The sequence below is a fragment of the Austrofundulus limnaeus genome, unplaced genomic scaffold, assembly GCF_001266775.1.
Source record: "Austrofundulus limnaeus strain Quisiro unplaced genomic scaffold, Austrofundulus_limnaeus-1.0 Scaffold874, whole genome shotgun sequence".
In the NCBI taxonomy this organism is placed as follows: domain Eukaryota; kingdom Metazoa; phylum Chordata; class Actinopteri; order Cyprinodontiformes; family Rivulidae; genus Austrofundulus; species Austrofundulus limnaeus.
The window spans coordinates 38561-56375 of record NW_013953276.1 but is presented as its reverse complement, the minus strand read 5'-3'; the positions used below and the strand labels follow the sequence as shown (position 1 = coordinate 56375).

At 42.6% G+C, this 17815-nt stretch overlaps 1 protein-coding gene across 1 annotated transcript; it reads right to left on the bottom strand.

The window, feature by feature from the left end:
- Nucleotides 1-1860: 1860 nt before the first annotated feature.
- atosa (atos homolog A) lies at nucleotides 1861-15038 on the bottom strand (the record flags this gene model as incomplete). The annotated part of the gene is given in 11 exon segments (XM_014029251.1): nucleotides 1861-3096; nucleotides 3191-3390; nucleotides 3753-3821; nucleotides 3993-4151; nucleotides 4329-4425; nucleotides 6701-6789; nucleotides 7365-7493; nucleotides 10212-12024; nucleotides 12251-12376; nucleotides 14313-14509; nucleotides 14854-15038. Coding segments are annotated over 11 exon segments (3218 nt in total), but the record flags the coding sequence as incomplete, so codon positions are not given.
- Between the last annotated feature and the right edge of the window lie 2777 nt (nucleotides 15039-17815).

Here is a 17815-nt window from a genome sequence, read left to right as displayed (position 1 = left end):
ATATATAAACTTCTCGGTATGACCAATTTAAACACCGGAGAACATGGATCAAGTGTGAGTACAAGTGCGGTGTTTAACATTGTCCGAAGCAGGCAGAACATCGGTGTTTTGTTGAGCTAAGCTAACGCTAGCATGTGATTAAGCGATGCTAGAATGTCCTGTTAGCAGCTAGCATTAGCTTAAGGTCTGACATTCCCTGCAGTCTTAAACAAGACGTTTATTCACACATTATCCCCACCGCAAAAAAAGAGGCACTTGTCGTTAGGCTTCTGAATGTGATACACGACAAAAACGTGTTGTGTTTAGTTAAGGGCTGGTTGCTAGCTTTGACTGATATGTCAACAATGACGCGCGCGGGTGGAAGAAGAAGAAGCCTATCGTTACAGGTAGCGATTAAAAAGTCAACGACGCTGCACTTCAGCAAAGCACTGCAGTTACCGTCTCCTCCACCGGTGTCTCCTCTGCGGTCTGGGTTTCTTCGTTATCTCCCGACATTTCTAATTGAGCTCGACCAAGGCACTGCTCAGCAGTAGCGGGGGAAAATCCGCTGTTTTGATTGACTTTCTGTAGCCCCCACACACACACACCACTGCTGCGGATGAGCTATGGGCTCGCTCCCGCCTAATACGTCACACGTGCGGAGACCCGAAGCACGTTCCCGTTCCATCCGTACACGCGCACGCTGAGCTCTGGGATTGCGTAACATGAAACGGATCAGCTGTTCGGACCATGTGCTGCCACAAAATCCTGTTGTTAATCCTCAAACATGAATGCTACCAATGATTACCACAATGCAGCTCTTTTAAAAAATCCCAATATTAGATTTTATTCAATGCATTTTATAGAGCAGGACATTCTAAAATTTCCCGGAGACACAAATGATAGACATGCATACATTTTTTTCCTCCTCACCTTGCTGAGGAAACCTTCCTCTCTCTTCTTTATAATGTTGCTTCAGTTGTAGGTTCACAATCACTTTTAAAATCAGGTTGTGGTGTGGACTTCAAGAGACTAATACACCTTAAATTTGAAATCTTCTCTGTCATTTTGCTGGTGTGCATGAAATCAGGACATATTTTGGTCATCAGATGGCCTCACATTTGACTGGGGGAACAGTGCAATGCAGAGGTGGTCATGATCAGCTCAAAGACTGCAAGGTGATGCAGGCCGCTTGGCTGCACAATCAGTTCAATCTATCCTTTCAGCATTGAGTTTATGAGGAGCTCATGCTGAGACACTGCACTGGTGTTTCACAGTGCATCATGGTTAAACATCAATTTGGTCTGTTTATAAAGAACATGGTTTCTCATTTGCTGCTGACATTGTAGTGTTTAGTTGGCAATATCTTGCAGCTATTAATTACTTCAAAAATTGTAGGAGAATACTTATTTTCACTTGCTGCTTCTGCATTCAGGCCTGGTTTTATTATATTAATGAACAGTATACATAATACAGCCTGGTACATGCCTGACATCTACAAGGACTGGGCTGTATTATAAAATGACTTATCACTGCATGCAGCAGGTTGCATTGTGTATTGCTGTCTTTACATGAGTCGATTCAGTAATATATGTCAAATYAAAGTACTTGTGTTTTGTACTAAAGTGAGTTTGACCTTTCAAATTGATGACATCTATTAAAAAAATGAAAAAACAGCTGTCATTTCCCAAATATCAGTCTCTCAATCGGAAGGAAAAAAACGTATTTGCACCTTTTTAGGTGACTGAAAATAAGGTAATTGTGAAAGTGTCTTGACAGTTTGACACGGAGTTTCTCAACACTGAAGTGCAGCTGAAGTTTAGGAAAACCCAGGGAGAGGGGGTCCAGGGACACACACAAAAAAAGAGCAGACTTTCAAGATTGCTTTAGAAGATAGAGATATATTTTTTCAGATTTGAATATTAATGTCAAAAATACACACTATGATATACAGTTTGCACTACATCTTAGCATGACAGACATCACAAGTAGTAACTGAAATATTAATTTAAATATTAAATAAACAGATGGGAAGTAAACTGAAAGTGAATATGTAAACACTAAACTAACGTTACTCTTTCTATTGCAACACTTCCAATAAAGTGGTTTTGTAACCGTACAAAAGTATTAGAATATGACTATTTTCTGTTTTATTTCCAGTTATAATGAAAAAAATAAAATAAAATAAAATCCACAGTGCACTTCWGATGTCCTGCTGTGATGCTTTTAGGTAAATTCAGGGTGATTGCCTCTCCGACGTCTTCGGTGGTCCGTGGGATGTGTTGCACTAAAGCCTGGCACCCAGTTTCTCTCCCACGTGCACTCCCTCGGCTCCGAGCTGAAGGAACCTCACAGGGTCACGCAGCTCAGGGTTTGAATGCACTTTTAGCTCAATCAGTCTAATATTCAAGAACATTTGGAGCTCTACCAGAAGAAAAAAATGCATTGCTTTGTGTTGATAAGAATTTAGAGTGAATAAATTGATTTATCTGTTTGGATTCATGCCAGCAGAGTAAAACAGCACTAATTTAACGTGTCTCAACTGCCTCTGTGGATGACGAGCACTGGTCTCCACTCTCCTGCCAGACGCTGGAGAGGATTCACAAAACAACGTGAAAAAAAGAAAGAAAATCCTTTTAATTATGGCAACAATATTTTGACCGGCATTACAAACTCTTCCAAAAACTACCTTTGACCCAACCCTCTTGTTCCAAGGTTGTGCACTAAACAGAGAATAAGGTGTATTTCTGATGAGTCTCTCAGGCTCTAAGCTGACCCTCAACGTCAGTTCCAGGACGAAACTTAAGTTTGTGGACACAGGCCTGCAGGCTGCAACCCATAAACTCCATCTCTTTCCAAAATGCAAGCCATGAGCTGATGGGCTGAATAAAAGTCAATCGCTGGCGTTGAGGTGTGACTGAAGTAATGGATGCAACTGGATGGATGAGGGGAGGCGTCGCGCTTCAGCAGCGAGGAGAAAATGGYGGGTCGATGGGAGACTCTGTGGAGGACTGGAGCTCGTAGGCAGCACCGCTGTCCACCTCCATCGACTTCCTGGAGAACAGCAGGCGGATGTCTCTGTGAAGGTAGAGCTTCCCAGACTTCGAGCTCTGGAACCTGRAGGCAACGAGAGAGGGAGACGACAGACAGGAGAGCGTGAAAAAGACGTCTCGGCAGCCGAGTGTTTCCCGCACAGCGACGGCTCTCCCACCTCAGGTGAACGAGGTAACGCAGGGTGCGGCCCGGGCTCTGGGCGAGGGGCTTCCTGCTGCTATGATTGTTTGAGTCGCGGCGAACGGGAACAGAAAAGGTTCTCTGGCGAAGGAAGGTCTGGTGACCAGCTGGCATGGCTCTTAAATCGTACATCACAACAAACATCTTTACCACCGTCTTGTTGGGGTTGAATAAGGTCTGAAAGATCGAAACATAGAAATTTGAAGGGTTTAAACTTMTTTTGTAATCCAATAAGAGCATTTTTTTATATAACACATACAAATTATTAACACAATAAATATAGCAACCAAACAGTGTATTTAAAGTGTATGTAATACAAGACTTTCCAAATTCCAAAATATAAGCAGAGACATGCTCTTGAAGCTTTGTTACAGGATGTACTTCCCATTACAGCCACTAGGAGTCTCTAATTCCTTTAGTGACTTAATCTGATTTTTTATTTTTATTTTTTTCAGTGCCATGAGCACTCTGGAGTGGAAATACTGCATGGACATGAGCATTTAAAAAACATTTCTACTGTTTTGAAAAAAATTCCTAACCACTTGAATGGTTCCTGATGGAGGTACACGGTAGCCCCTTTTTCCCAGGGACTCCAGGTTTATCACACCCTGTGAGAAAACATACGACAATCACGGCATCACAAGCAGGCATACAAAAAGGAGCGCACACATTCACACGCACAAAGGGCAATTTCATCTCTGGGCTCAGCTTTGTGACGTAAAACAAAATAAATAAATAAAGGGTAATTTGGATGATTAAGTGAAATAAAGTGAGCTCACCATATATGGTGAGGGAGCGTTGTCATCAGAGACGCTGTAGAACGACACATCCACAGGTAAGGTGAGGTGACTGGGACAGAAGGATCCGCTGGCTCCCACCTCTGCTGTAAAACCTTCCACTGTGCCTAAAGGCTCCAGGCGATAGTTCAGCACACACTCCTGAGACGTTCAGTGAAACATTTCCTGCTATTAATCTTCAAAGCTATGACAAACTTTTACAGTTTTAGTCATGAAAACGGACAACTTCTGCGTGATGACTGTACAGATTTTCAGCTTTGATGGTGTGATTCAAAACTTGTGAGAGTGAATGGGAGCTGGTGTCCAGTATCATTATACCTCAAAGTTTCCCAGAAGGCTGAGGCTGGCAGGTGGAGCGCTGGCGCTGAACAGCTGCTGTGACTCATCTGTGTACCCTTCTGTCTTCGGACACACCCTGAAGGGTTAAAACCACACATGCTTGATCAACTTGTTCATGACGTAAAAAMCATCATCCCCGGTACGCCTGGCTATACCTGTAACACGACAGGATAAAACCACCTGAGGCTAAATGAACTGTTTGTAAACAAGAAGCATTAATCACCAGAACAAATGGCTTTCTACGTCAGCCGGTCACGCGATCAAACATGTAAACAACATTTCTGATCAGACAACAAAGACGCCGTTTGATGGTTGAAAGTAACTTTCAACCCAGAGTTTTTCGCTCCGCAAACATCTGCTTCATAAAAGAGCAGCGCTGAGCTTCCACCCACAGCTGCTGTGTGTAGGCAGAGGCATGAATCTCTGYGTGTATACAGCCAGCTTAGCTCTGACTGCCATTTCCAGCTGAATGTGTGTGATTCGAGACACAGTACCAGCGAAGCAGAGCTCCATCTGATGACAGTGTGGGGCTCTTTCTCTTCAGAGCTGTTATGGCTTTTCACACAGGAGAAATTCTTCAGGCTAATGCTCAAACCAAGGCAGCCTTTCTGCCAAAAGCCACCATATAAAACCTTCCAATCAGGCCTATAAATGTTTTAAAGGGATCCATGATTAGTTGTAACATCAGACTTTATTTGATAAACATTTATTTTAACTGTAAAATAAAGACTGTAAAATACTGTAGGCTGTTTAGTTTTGTAAATTTTTTTAAAACTATATTTTAACACGGACGGAGCCATTTTATTTACATGCAAAGCATTCTGGGTAAAAGATGACGTGAATAGGTCCTCGATGCGAGGCTACTAGCGAGCTATATCCACCCTGAAGAAGAACCTCAGCTTAGCCTGTTAGCCTTCACGCTAGCGCCGACGCTATATTGCCTTATACAGTATGTATTAGCACGGTGCTAGCGTTACAAACAARCTAAACTGAGGTCCTCCATCCATATTTTCAGTTGCAGGCTGAGACATTTTTGTGTTCCCCTCTCTGTCATGTGGATGGAGGACCTCAGTGACGAGAGGAGAATGTGTAGCGCTGAGCTAATACATAMATATATATGGTGATAGCATCGGGGCTAAYGCTAAAGCTAACAGGCTAAGCTGAGGTTCTTCTTCCATGAAGCAGCTCTGTTGTCCTCCATCCATATTTTCAGTTMCAGGCTGAGTCATTTCTACCTTCTCCTCTCTGTCAACGCTCTCTGGTTTCATTTAAAAGAGCCGATCGTCAGATATTGTCCAAGATTAACCTTCAGGGTGGATATAGCTCGCTAGCACCCTCACACTGAAGAGGACCTATCCACATCATCATTAAACAAGAAGGCTTTGTGTGTAAATAAAATGGCCCCGTCCGTATAATATATTTTTAGACTTTTAGTTTAAAAATGATAAAAACTGAACATCCTACAGTATTTTTAGTCTTTATTTTACAGTTAAAATAGATGTTTATCAAATAAAATCTAATGTTACAACTGATCATGGATCCCTTTAAATAAACTTAATAACACACGTAATGTTAAATAAACTCAAGCAGCCAACACAGGAATTTTAACTGAGACACAAAGAGGCTAAAGAAGTCCCCAAACAGCCTGAGATCGAACCAGTTAATACAAAGTTTAAACATGTTGATCAGATTGTTTTAAACCTTTTATAGACCCAGCAACAAACAGTGTGACCACAAGTTCAATTTGCAGAACAAACTACGTCAGTGTGATTTKCTTTGTGCCTCATCTATTTATTATTGTGAACATAAAAAATGCATAAACACTAAAAACATTTGTGCTAATTATCTTTTCCGCCTTCCTCTCTGCGGTTTAAACCCCACAGCCTTTAGTACAACTGACAGAAACCCATTTTCTTACGCTTGCCAAAACAAAACATGTCCATAATTTTAACCAAACTGATTTTTTTGTTTGCTTCATTACTTCACTTAAAATGAGGCACACCCTGAAGCACGAATCCTCCGGAGAGGCAGACGGTTCAGTTTGCAATTAGGATACAGGACGCTTGGTTCAATTAAATATGTCACATTTTATAATAAAGCACTTTATCTTTTAATTAATATGCGCACCTTTTCAGCCCCCTCCCCTCTAGAGTTTGACAGTAGATTTCACCTCCTGCAAGACTATGGTTACTAAGATTCTCAGTGTAGCAAATGCCCTATGTAATCTAACAAATAAAAGTGTCTGTAAAAAAATAAAAATAAAAAATAACTTGATTTATTCTATATCAACTGTATGGGATCACTGAAGTGCAAACTCTATTAAAAAAGAACCCAGGTGAGAATATGCATACCTTTTCCCAGAAGCCCAAGGCAAACCCTTACAGCCAGTCAGAGAGATGTCCAGGTCAAAATAACCTGTTTGATTTTTCCTCTGAGGAACCTGCAGCAGACACACAGAACATGATTAACACAAGGCAGCTGGGGAAAAACAAAACTCTTTTTTTACACTTATTACACTAACAAATCTTTATGTTTTATCATGAAACTATTTTATACCGTTCAACACAAAACACATTAAATGACTTTGCACACGTAAACATATGTTTATATTTTACAACGTAAGTCATCATGGAAATGTGTGAACTTGTGTGTTGCTTGAGTTCTTGTATTTGAGGTTATATGYGAGTAAAGTGATGAGAAACAGTAAAGTGGAAGGATAAAAAAATCCCTATTATCACTTCACATGACTGATGAGGCACAGATGAGTCACGTGGCTTTCATCTGGCCATTTATGTCAGTTTAATACCTCGAGATTACCACTTAGTAGTCCAGCAGCAATTAAAAAAAAGTCAGCTGCAGATACTTGTCTTTTAATTATAAACAATTACTTTTTGTTTTAGTTGAATGTGTTGAGTGTTATGCTTTTCTTGGCGGTGAGAGTGTTGTTATGACAAATACACAGACACCCACAACGACCACTCTGTGTGCGATGACGAGTGACAGCGTGTTTCTTACAGGGCTGGAGAGCAGCGGCAGGCCCGTGCAGGGGTGGAAGGCCTTGGTCGCTGTGGCGTCTAATGAGTGGCGGTTCTGTTTCTTCCAGCTGTTGCAGGGCCGCAGAGGCGAGGAGGGGCTGTGAGGACGCTGGTGCACACGGATGAAGAGTGATTAGGACAGCTTGGAAGTGAAGAAAAAGCTGCTACAGCTCTAAAATTAGGCTCCAAAACAGCTCGTCATTTTAGTAAAAATATATATATTTTTTCAACTTCTTGCAGATACTTTATTTTCATGACGGCAGGTTAAATATGTGGCTAGCAGCAGTTTGCGTGGAATACAGACTAATCAGTCTACTTAAAGGGATCCATGATTAGTTGTAACAGACTTTATTTGATAAACATACATTTTTAACTGTAAAATAAAGACTAAAAATACTGTAGGCTGTTTAGTAAATTTTAAAAAATATATTTTAACACAGACGGAGCCATTTCATTTACACGCAAAGCATTCTGAATAAAAGATGACGTGGATAGATCATTGGTGTGAGCGAGCTATAGCCACCCTGAAGGTTAATCTTGGACAATATCTGATGATCGACTCTTTTAAATGAAACCAGAGAGCGTTGACAGAGAGGAGAAGGTAGAAATGACTCAGCCTGGAACTGAAAATAAAGATGGAGGTAATGTAGGGTTTCCAACTCAGCCCCTCCGAAATACGGGACAGTTTCTCCAGAGGGGCGGGGCTTAATGACCTAATATGTCAATTATCACCACACAATATTACTTATTTCCCCAACATTTAGGTTGGAATCCCTATACACACGATTTAATCTTGTTTGTGTTATTTCCATGTAACATGATGGATTAAAAAGAAGGATTTAACAAAACATTAAATATTTTTCTTTCTTTACAACTTTTCAACTGCTGATGGCCTCAGTAAATAGGATTAAAAAATGTAAATATAAACATACAGTATATGCTGTTGTGAACAGATTGATACAATAATAAAGACACTTAACTTTGAGTCATGTAGTTTAAATCTAATGATGGATGGATTGACAGGTTTAATTATTGACTATTATTTAACCAGGAAAATCCCAATTATTAAAACTAATTTCTAGTGTTGTAGTACTTGAAACCGGTCTTAGTCTTAAGACCAGTCTCAAGACCACTTTTTGATGGTCTTGGTCTTGTCTCGGACTCGACAGCATTTGTACTCGGTCTTGTCTCGGTCTCAGACATTGAGGACTCGGAATTTTATTTCAAGACCAGTCAAGAACACAACTGTGGAAATATCACTAAATAACCAGATTATTGTATAATTTATTGTTTAACATTCTTGCTTTAATTGGATTTAAAACATACTGATTCAAATCCAAACCTGACTTGTTTTCTATTTATGCATTTTTGTTAGCGGCTGCCACCTGAAGTCAGCCAGATTTAAAAATTCAAGAAAATTTAATAAAATAAAATGAACATATAGCAGACGACTAATTATTATTTCCATCACCCGACTGTTAAAAATTTAAAGTTTTCTGACCATGAAGCACTGTTTTTTTTATACGTAAAATACAGAAACTCGATTTTATAAGCTAAATTTCTAAATTTCAAGTAAACTTTTCAGATGTGGTTATTTTATTCTTGCTAAGATCAGAAAAACAGCAGATGTTATACAAGATTTATAAGATTTACTACATATACAGGTGTACTGAACACTTAATACTAAATTACTGAAATAATTGCTATTTTTATGAATTATAACAGGGAATCAATAAATATCAGAGTGGACTTGGACTCAATCTTGGCATTAAAATACAGTTTAACAACTCAATAACAGATTAAATATCATCACTAAAGTTTAACTTATTGCTAACATTAGCTTATAGATGACTAGCAGCAAGCTAACTTTTCATAGGATAAACAACAGACCTGTGGGTTAATGTAGACTTATTTCTGGTTCTTTGTGAAGAATAAAGTTTGACCAAAAGCTGAATGTTATTATATGTTAATGAGACTGACTTTACCTGATCCAGTAGCTCAGAGAATTCAGCACGTTGTTTACAAAGAAGGCAGCCGTGCGCATGTGTGTGTGTCTCTGCACTTTTGTGTGTCAGAGAGAGAGCCTTGAGAAAGGAAAGGAGGGGGTGAGGGGGTGGTATCGCTGGAGCCAGGCAGCAGCGCTTCTGACTGTGGGAGAGTGAAGCAGGACTGAGCTGAGGAGCACTGACGGCACAGAATTGTTATTTCAGGCTGCTCTCAGAATACGGGAAAACGAGTGTCCCGTACGGAACATTTCAATTAGGCTGAAAAAACGGGACATCCCGGCCAGTATGGGACAGTTGGTAACCCTAGATGGAGGACAACAGAGCTGCTTCATGGAAGAAAAACCTCAGCTTAGCCTGGTCCTTGGCGCTAGCGCCGACGCTATATTGCCTTACATGCATTAGCTCAGCACTAGTGTGACAAACAAGCTAAACTGAGGTCCTCCATCCATATTTTCAGTTACAGGCTGAGTCATTTCTACCTTCTCCTCAGATATTGTCCAAGAGTAACCTTCAGGGTGGATGTAGTTCGCTAGCAGCCTCGCACCAAGGACCTATCCACGTCATCATTTACCCAGAATGCTTTGCGTGTAAATAAAATGGCCCCGTCCGTGTAATATATATTTTTTAAAATTTAGTCTAAAAATGATCAAAACTAAACAGCCTACACGCCAACAGCGTAATGATACAACTAATCGTGGATCCCTTTAAAATGTAATTATTTAAACTTTTTAAAATTTAATAAGTCAAAACCTCCTCTTGTTTGTTTGATGCAGTTATTTCTCACAACAAGAACAAAAAAGACAGTTAAATATATATCTTACGAGGACTGATGGAGTTGGAGCCGTGTCTGGACTGGATGCGCAGGACCCAGACTCTGAGGGTGCTTGGTTCTCATCCTGCGGAACAGAACCCTGAGCTGGCACACAGTTCTGGATCAGCATCTGGGGCTGAGGCTTGCTGTTGTTGTTTCTGTTATAGTTCGCAGCTGGGAGGGCGTCATCGTGATCCCAGCTCGACACTTGGGCGTTCCTTTGTCTGATCTCGTGGACAGGGGAGGCAGAGGGGGCTTCATGGCTGCTGAGTGTCCTGACTCGGAGCTTTTTCTGCGGGGAAGCTCGGAAACGCTGGCCGGTCTGGGTGTCGGACTGGCCGTTGAGGGAGGCTTCTTCAAGTGTAAACTGAGCTCCATTTTGGACTCGGGGAGACTGGCATTCGGCCCTCGGTCCAACTTGGGGCGTGTCTGTGCAAATGGGCATGAGCGAGGCGGCGCTGTGCGTGCCGTCTCTGTGAGGTGCGTGGCCGTTGGCGTAGCCGTTGCTGGCAGTGTGTGATGCTTGTGGAATGTGTGCGGGGTGTGAGTATGTGCGCACYGTGTGTGTGACCGTTGTGCACATGTGCTGCAGAGGGCTGCTGCTCCTGCTGTGCCTGGGGGACAACGAGGAGACGGACAGCCTCTCCTGGATGAGTCTGGTAATGTCTTGCACTGCCTGGGCGATGAGGGAGCTGTCTCTGTCCTTCTCTCGCTCCGTCTCGTCTCCTTTCCRCTCCTCCTCTCTGTTTCCCGTCTCGTTCATTTTCAGCCTCCTGCAGGCCGCGGGTTTAGGGGAGGACGTCTCCCGTTTGACGAAATTAGTTTCAGTCACAGGTGTGTTGAACGGGCCGGTCCACCCACGTCCCACAGACTCATAGGGGGGTGCTTCAGGTTCTTTGGTCTTACCGGCAGCCGTGTTGTCATGGTTGCTGCCCCACATGGCTTTGGGAGGGTTGTCAGAAGCGAACAGTCCGGGAGGGAGCGGCGGTGCTGTTGGGTCACAGAAGTTCAGCCTTTGTGCAATTCTAGCAATGACTTCCTGCCTCTCCTGCAGCAGCGAGCCGATCAAAGGGTTCGTCTCGCTGGCGGCAGGCCGTGGGGAGGGGCAGCGGGGCGACTCCATCATGGAGAAACTCTTGAAAGCTCTCAGGGGCTCGGCGGTGGGAGCCTTAGACTTTTCGGAGTTGTTGGAACCGAGCTCCTCCGCCTGTGAGGGGTCGGTCGAACCATTGAGGGCCGAGTACAACCACTTTCCTGCTTTGCTTGTTGGAAGCGGGGAGGGGGAGTGAGAGCGGGGCGGCGTGGGGGAGTGAGCCGACCTGTGGAACAGCRGTGAGCCCTGGTGTTGTGGCAGGCTGACCTGGGGGAGCTCTCCGTTGTAACACGTGTGGTTTTCAGCGGGCTCCTTCTTAGTGTAGGACAGTGGCACCGCAGTGTGAGGAAGGCTGTTAATGGGGATGTTGCTAATAGGCAGGTTGGGGACGGGTAAACCATTGAGAAGAAGGCTAGACATGGAGCTGGAGCTCTTACTGTACGTGTTAGCGTTGTGGTGAACGGCGTCTTTGCTGGGGTCGGGACTCTTCTTGAGGGTGGGCAGACCACCGTGGCTGTTGAGGTTGGGGCTGAGGCTGGGGGTCTTGCTGTAGATCGGAGGCAGGCCGGTGTGGATGCTACAGGCCAGAGTGGGGTAGGTGGGCTGTCGAGGCAGCGACTGGACATGAACCTGCAGGGCGACGCTGTGGGACACGTTGGGAACTGGGAAAATGTGCTCCGACGGCGGCTGAGAAAACTTCCACACCAAATCCTCATCAGCAGCACTGATCCTATCGAACACAGAGATTTACAAAGGAAGAGGGAGCGGTTACTTTTAATCTTAGAGACGTCAGAAGCATAATTGAATTTTTGAACTAAATGGTACACTAGAGTCAACCCGTTCCTTATAAATTTCAAACAGAAACACAACCTTAGCTGGTTTCTTGCAGATTTAATACTCTGGTGTGACAGCAGCACAGAAATGCCCAACAGTGTCAGTGAGCGTTAATGTCTGACCTGTACAGGATGTTCCTGGGGACGATGCCATGAGAGGCACTGAGCCAGGCGCTGAGCTGGGAGAAGAAGACGTAGGAGCGAACAGCCAATAGCAGGGTTTTCTCCTCAATGAAACGATCACTGCTTCTATTAAAAACACAGATAAAAGGAAATGGAAGTGTGCCAGTATGTCAGGTTAATGAGAAAATGGTCAGGGGATGCGTGATATTTCTCTCTTTTTTCTTCCTCTGTTTGTACATGTGTTTATGAAGAAACTGGGCCAATCTGTCAGGCTAATTAACCCCCCAGTGATGAGGTAACAAAAGGGGGGAAAACAATTTTTTTCTAATATTTGGATTTTTTTTGTTTATTATATAAAAACATTTCTTTGCACTAATTGGGATTTTAACAGTCAAAGATTTGTAGGATGAAAACAAAGTTAATTAAATTTTGTTTTGCCACAATGCCTAAACATATCCAGCTCCACATGCATGTTTTGGTTTGATCACCAACGTTTTAAAGCTACTCTGACACTGTCACAAACAAAAGACACCCCCGTATGTTAGCAGCCTCTCCCAAGAGTAATAAATGGTCTACCACACCACAAAAACTGCTTATGAGCAACTTAAATAACACAACAACGAGCTCAAGGATGTGACTTTGCCTCTAAACTCCCCAGCTCCCAATCCAATCAAATATCCATGTGATGTGAAAGAATAAGCCCCTTCCATGCAGCGCAAACGACCCGAAGGATCTGCAGCTAAAATCCCAGCGGCACACACCTCTAGGTCCTGTCTCCATACAACAACAGAGCTGTTTTAATGGCCAGAGAGGAGGTTTTACAAGATCAGGTGGGCAGCTTTCACAGTGTTGCAGATGAGTGAACTGTTTCTCTAGATTTTGTTATCTAGACACCGTTCACACCACAGTGTGCAAAGACATGGTTTCAAGTGATGGAATAAATCAAAATACTGTATATCACAGTTTCAGTACTTAAGCAATGTTTTTCTTAACTGAGGTCATTGACTTTCTGTTTGCTTTTTATTGGTTTTATTTTTTCAGAGCTACTTTCATATTTTGGCATGAGTAGAAAAATAATTTACGGCTGTAAAGAAGCCATTAAGAATTTAACAAACTGAACCTATTCTAACCATGTTAAGTCTTTATTAAAGTGCCTGTGATGTCAAATTTTTGTAATATATATGACTGCATTTTTAGAAAGAGGACATTGATAAAATATTGCAAAAGAAATGTCATGTTGTTGAGACGAACAGTTGTTGAGATATTTGCCTGTGAAGTAACAGGAAGTGATGTCAAAGGGGAATGTCTGCATGTGAACAGAGCTATGCTACAACAGCCAACAACCCAGACTGTAGAGAATAATCTGATGTTTCTTCAGATTATTTTGAGTCACTATCAGAGAAAGATGAAGAGTCAGAGTTCAAATATTGTTTCAATAAACAAAGACCAGAGAGTTTTCTTTGTTAAAGAGKTCCTCTTTGATGTCACTTCCTGTTTCACTTTGGCTGAGTCAAGTTCCAAAGAAAATGTGCCAGTTATGGGACAAAATTGGTTAAATTGTGTGTATTATTCCAACTTTCTTAAATATAAATTGTTTTCTTTGACTTTTTGTATTTGAAGAATATGCATGTCACAGGCACTTTAAATTCTTTACAAATTTGAGCACGCCACAAACACATGGTACACTATAAATGTTTTGTTTTGACCCTTACAATAGTTTAAAAGTCTATAAATCTAAAATTTTAATGATTTTTGTTAAACATTTTAATTAAAACTTTGTGTTGTTGGTTTTGTTTTTCTACAGTTTTTCTTTGACAAAGATCGCTTGTATTCTTGTTACTGTATAATAAACCAATCAATTTGGTTACCGTGTGGGAGACTATTTATTTATTTACTAGCGGTCAAACCTATTTGCACAAGATGTTCTTTGTCCTTAAAATATGAACATCCCAAACAAGTCAAAAGGTCAAAGTAAGCAAATCAAAATGACAAAAGTGTGCTTTTCACGTGTGTCACATCACGTGTCGTTTAAAACTGACAGAGCTGTGTGTTCGTCTCTTACTGTCTCGGGACCGCCTGTAGGGTCCACCTCTCTAACAGCAACGCATCTTGCTTGATGACCGGGTCACTGATGGGGTCGCTTGGGGGGCACTCGTCACCGTAGCAACAGTCTGGTAACAGCATGACCTCGATCATGATGGGGATGTTGTTCCTCCAGAGCAGGATCACCTCCGAACGGGTTCGCCTTGCTTGCCGACACTGGAAACGTCAACGACATTTTGAACTTTAGGCACGGAGTAAATTAGACTCAACAGAGCTTTACTTTAGGCTGAAGGAATGTTGGTTTTTCATCTGACCTCAAAGTATTCAAGAGTTGATTGTATTTCCAAACAACATAWAAGTACAAATGCAACTTCATGGCTTTACTAGATTGCTTCTTTTGTGTTGATACTTCCTTTCTTCTACCCAAATATTTTTACAACAACAAAGGCTGATCTGACGTTAGCATTTTCCCACCAAAACAGCCTCTAACAAAAAGAGAAAACTCTACCCTCAATTTAAACCTAAAAGGAAAATAAATCTGTGTGTGCGCCTTGTGGTACCTGAGGAAGTTTGTCGCTGCACTCGTGTTTGTGAAGAGGCGGCATGGCTGACTGGGCTGGAGGACAGTGCAGCCCCTCGGTCCTGCCTTTCACAGAATACTCCGGAGTCCGTCCCTCGGTGATCAGCAAGGTCAGGAACACCAGGAACTCCTCGGCGTCATACTCAAAAAACTCCTCCGTTGCATCTGAACAAGCAAAAGAGGCAGCAGGTTAATGGGATCCGGGCAGCMGCAAGGAATAAAACACAACAGATAGAAATTTGCTGATCTGTGACCGATTTCCAAAGAAGACAATAAACAGCAGGCTGTGTTTGAGACACGTTTGTTTGTGTTTGTTTAGGGCTTTGCTCGGCTGGATGTGGTTATTTAACTTTGCTGAGGAGGACTGTTTGGGGAAGGGGTGTGGGGGGTGGCCGTGGATGACACAACTTTTCCAGTTTGGCTGCTTCAAAAAAAAAAGTTAGATCTTTGGTGTCAGCTGGACGGACGGGTTAAGTCACACTGACTGTTCTTCCCTTTAAACAAAATGTACAGAAACAAAAGAAGAACAGATGATGGCATTATTTATCCTCATTAGACAGCAKTTCTAAAAAAAGAACAACCAGATGCACAAGAAAAGTACAGCACAGTAATAAGACTGTACTGCGCCACCCATTCATTTTCTCACTGTAGAACGGGTGTGGCTGGCAGGTCAACTCAGAACTAAAGTGGCTGAATACGACCCGTTTCTTGTTGACTTTGCGAAAAAATTAAGAGGCTCAAATGGTGCTGACGAGGAATAACCAACTAGCCGTCACAAATTCGGCCCAAAACGGACCCACTTGGTCATATTTTAAGGCACACAAAAGATAAATTTACATGAGAGATGAAGATGAGAGACTCGGGCAGACCGGTAAAAGCACATCGTGTGTATTAAAACTGAAACACAGCTCCTTGGTTGAGTATTTTTAGAAAGTTACAGGGCCTGTTTTTTTTTTCTTTCTTCGCTCCTCCAGCAAAAACTCCCAGAATCCCACAAGAAGTCAGGTGACACACACAACAGCACAGGAAAAAAATCACAGCTTTCTCTCTAGACAACGCAGTGATGTACAGAGGCTGGCTGCTTGTAACCTTTGAGAGTCTAAATATTTGATGTGGTCAAGCTAAAGTCAAATCAAATTTAGGTGGAAGCTCCCCCCTGACTCCGACATGTCAGGACCGCATAAGGACAAAGGTGCAGATCCTGGTCCGGCTCCAACAGGGTCCCACTCTGCTGGCTCTGCAGAAGCATGTACGAGTATCGCGCTCAGCCAGCCAGTCACGAACACTCCTCTCAGGGAACTCCTCCTACATGCCTCTGAGCTGCTGCTGCACGTGGGGAGAGACGCAGTCCAATACAAAACATAAGGAAAGACTGGGAGGAGGAGGGGGTTCTGTTAGCCAGCTGTAGCCTAAGAAAAAAAAAACTGCAGGATGAAAGAGACGAGGAGAAAGAGAGAAGCTGTATTCAGGGACAATCTTTTTTTTATGGGCTGCAATCAAAAAGGTTTGAACAAAGGGAGTCAGAAATCAGGAGTGAGGGAGAAAGAGAGCAAGAGAGCAGAGCCAGAGAGAAATATATGACAACGGTCAACATTCAAGGTCACAGTCCATCACCTGTACATGACGGCTGGCTCGCACATGCTGGATATAGTGTGCCCTGACAAGCTTATTTGCAGCTAGAGTTTCACGCTCCCTGTAATAGAAAAAGCTCTTGTTCCAGAGTCTATTAGGATTTGGGCTAAAGGTACTGTGACAGAGGCCGGGGTCAAAGGAGAGGAGGGGAGGGGAGGGTCTGTGCAAGCAGAGARGTGGTATGCTAACCATACCCTCCAGTGAAAAAATACACACAGAGCCCCAGTTCACATGTATACAGGGTGTCAGATTGCTAAGAACTCATGCGTACATACACCACCTTATGGCACACATGCACACCAACAGCACAAAACTAAAGACAACAGTCAAACCAGCAAACACTCACAGAAAATATACCCAGCAACACACACACAAAGGACTGTGGCTTTAGTTAGGAGGCCCAGCCCTGTGTGTGCTGAGATCAGAGTCCTCATCCATTAAGGCATTGTCCCTGAACAGAACATTCCTATGTGGCCTACACACACCCCAACACAGAGCGCTTCAGCAGAGGGTTAAAGAGCACAGAAAGACGGAGATGTGGAAAATATGCACATACGATTTGCTGAAACAATCTGCATGTTTACTTAAAAAATTCTGAAGCCTCAGTTCCACAATCAGCTCATTACTCATTTTTATTTTCCTAAATTAAACTTACTTTCCTCAAATACTTGACTTGAAAATGTTTGACATCAATTTTCCCTTTCTTTCTTAGTTTTTTTTCTGTTCGTGCATGATGTCAACATTTCTTTTTTCCCCCCACAAAGAGTCATTTGGCTCCTATGTCTTTAAACAAGATATTCTGCATGTGATCTTTCTTCCTCATGTCATTACCTAACACATCATTTTAAGATTCTGATGCCTTGTTATTGGATGGGTGATCACCTGCTACTAAGCACAGCTGAAGTCCCGCCTACAGATCAGCCAGTTCAACACAAACACCTCAAGCCTGCAGATCATTATAGAGTCACGTGAGACGGGGAAAAAAAGGCTACCAGGACAGGAGCAGAGAGGTCAGACTCATGAGCCAAACCTGCACTTTTTTATAGTATCCACTCATGTTAATGTGATTCAACATTGCCCAAGAACATTTTAACTATTTAATAACCAGCAACGTTGTTTTTAAAAAGGAGACAGATGGGAAGACAGGAGGAGGTGAGAGAGACACACAAATTCTGATATGATGACCCAATAATCCCAGCTCTGTGGCCACACAATCGCTGCCTGTCGGCCCTCTTTTTAAGGCAAAAGCTGCTGTACGATTACATACATACACACACACACACACACACACACACACACACACACACACA